This window comes from Propithecus coquereli, unplaced genomic scaffold (genome assembly GCF_000956105.1).
Source record: "Propithecus coquereli isolate 6110/MARCELLA unplaced genomic scaffold, Pcoq_1.0 Scaffold498, whole genome shotgun sequence".
Taxonomy (NCBI): Eukaryota; Metazoa; Chordata; class Mammalia; order Primates; family Indriidae; genus Propithecus; species Propithecus coquereli.
The window spans coordinates 109,935-111,977 of NW_012150818.1; the positions used below are offsets into that span (position 1 = coordinate 109,935).

General features: G+C 59.3%; 1 protein-coding gene across 1 annotated transcript in view; it reads right to left on the minus strand.

Annotated features, from left to right (window-relative positions):
* The window catches only part of RPN1 (ribophorin I), a 25,028-nt gene that overhangs the window by 6,095 nt on the left and 16,890 nt on the right, over positions 1 to 2,043 (minus strand). The window contains exons 4-5 of the mRNA XM_012656011.1: positions 862 to 1,028; positions 536 to 655 (exon numbers count right to left, since the gene is read on the minus strand). Coding sequence (XP_012511465.1) covers positions 536 to 655; positions 862 to 1,028 — 287 coding nt within the window. The remainder of the gene's footprint in view (positions 1 to 535; positions 656 to 861; positions 1,029 to 2,043) is intronic.

Below are 2,043 nucleotides of genomic sequence, written 5' to 3' on the forward strand. Positions count from 1 at the left end.
GGTCTCGCTCTTGCTGAGGCTGGGCTCGAACTCCTGACCTCGATCGAGTGATCCTCCCACCTCAGCCTCCCGAGTAGCTAGGATTACAGGTGTGAGCCACCATGCCTGCTAATTTTTTTCTATTTTTAGTAGACATGGGGTCTCCTTTCTTACTGAGGCTGGCCTCGAACTCCTGACCCTCAAACGATCCTCCCGCCTCGGCCTCCCAGAATGCTGGGATTACAGGCGTGAGCCACCGCGCCCGGCCGGAAGCACCCAACATTTTATGTTTTTCCTGCCTCAACCTTAACTCCAAGCGAGTGTCTTTCCAGAGCCGAGAGAAAGCAGGAAGCAGGGACCGAACACCCTGTTCTGCGGATGACAAGCGGCACAAACATCTCTTTCCAGGAAGGACTGGCGGAAGCCACAGGCTGGGAGGAGTCTCCCGGCAACAGTGTCCTGCCCTGGACTCGCTACGCGATCGGCGCAGGAGCCGGCGACACACACGACGGAGGGCGCCGGTGACCCACGAGAGCGGGAGGGAGCCGAAAGGTACCTTGGTGATAGAGAAGTCCAGCCGGACGTAGACGATGACGGTGAAGAAGAGGATGTAGAAGGCGGCCACCACGAGCAGGGGCTCCTGCAGCATGAGCACCTTATTGAACGTGTAGTGGACCTGCGGGGGAGACCAGGAAGGCCGGCGTCCGCGGGGCAGCCGGGACACCCCACCTGGGAGCCTGGGCCACCCCCGGGCTGCCCGACCCCACCTCCGAGGCCGCCATGCGCTCAAACCCCCGCAGCCCCAGGAGCGGGGAGAGAAGGGACAGCCCCCCGCGGTCTGGGGCGCGAGGCGCGGAAGGCAGAGGGGCGCGGGCCACCCACCACGATGTCCTGAATGTGCTGCTCCACCAGGTTTGTCTTGTAGGCCACGATGACGGGGCGGCCGAACGTGTCCAGGTAGGTGTAGTGCAGCTCATCCGGGGCCCGGCTGATGTCGTAGGGACTGTCGATCTGGATGTTTCTGGAACGAGGTGGGAACAAAATACAGCCTCAGCCCAACCGCGCCGACGAGAGTCGGAGAACGAACTGCGAGGCTAAGGCGCCGATCGATGGCAGGGGGTTCGCGTTCCTCCAGCCGGGTGCCCTCCTGGGGCCCTTCCAGAAAGCCCCGAGTATAGACACGCTGCCCCCTGCGTCCTCCGCTCACGAGGGCTCTCGAGTCCTGGCCCCGTCCCCTGGAATCCTCCCAGCTGACAAGCTCTCCCAAATGTTCTACCCGTCGCCTCTCGAGGGTTTCAACAGGAGTGTCAGGAGTTATTCCAAACGTTTCCACCTGGTGGCAATGACAGCTGCTTACGGAGCTAGTGGACCTGGGCCGTCTGTGTCGGCCGGGCCGACTGTGCGTTCTCCTGCTAAACAGACAGCACGGCCGACTTTTGCTTGGAGCAACTATGCTTCCCCCGTGGAACCTTCTTCATGGGAAGAATAACCAAGACACCTCTCGCTCTGGAGATCAGAGTGGACGTGTCACCCGAGAGAGGCCACGTAAAGAGATTTTACGACAAAGGAAATCTAGAGCGCGGTGACACGAAGAGTGACCAAGTGGTTTCATTGGTGACGGTGGTGCCCCGTGAGTCCCCAGCCTGTTCCTTCCAACTAGACTCCTGGAGACGGGCCAGCTCTGCTCTTTCCAAAGGCTAGTTCTTGACCATGCGCTGCCATGTCATGAGATGTCCCTTGGCCTTCCAAATACATTCCCCAATGGTTAGAGTGACCAAAGACGGCTCCCATTGGCTGTAATCACAGACCCCTGATACGCCGTCTGACACCCCTATTTCTGAACTGGGTCTGACGAGCCTAGGATCAAACGTAGCCATTGCTCGATTATTTCACTTTCTATTAACAGCACAAGGTCTACTTCTCTGCCTTGACTTTCTTTTCTTTTCTTGCTCTGTTGCTAGGCTAGAGTGCCGTGGCGTCAGCCTCGCTCACAGCAACCTGCAACTCCTGGGCTCAAGCGATCCTCCTGCCTCAGCCTCCCGAGTAGCTGGGACTACAGGCATG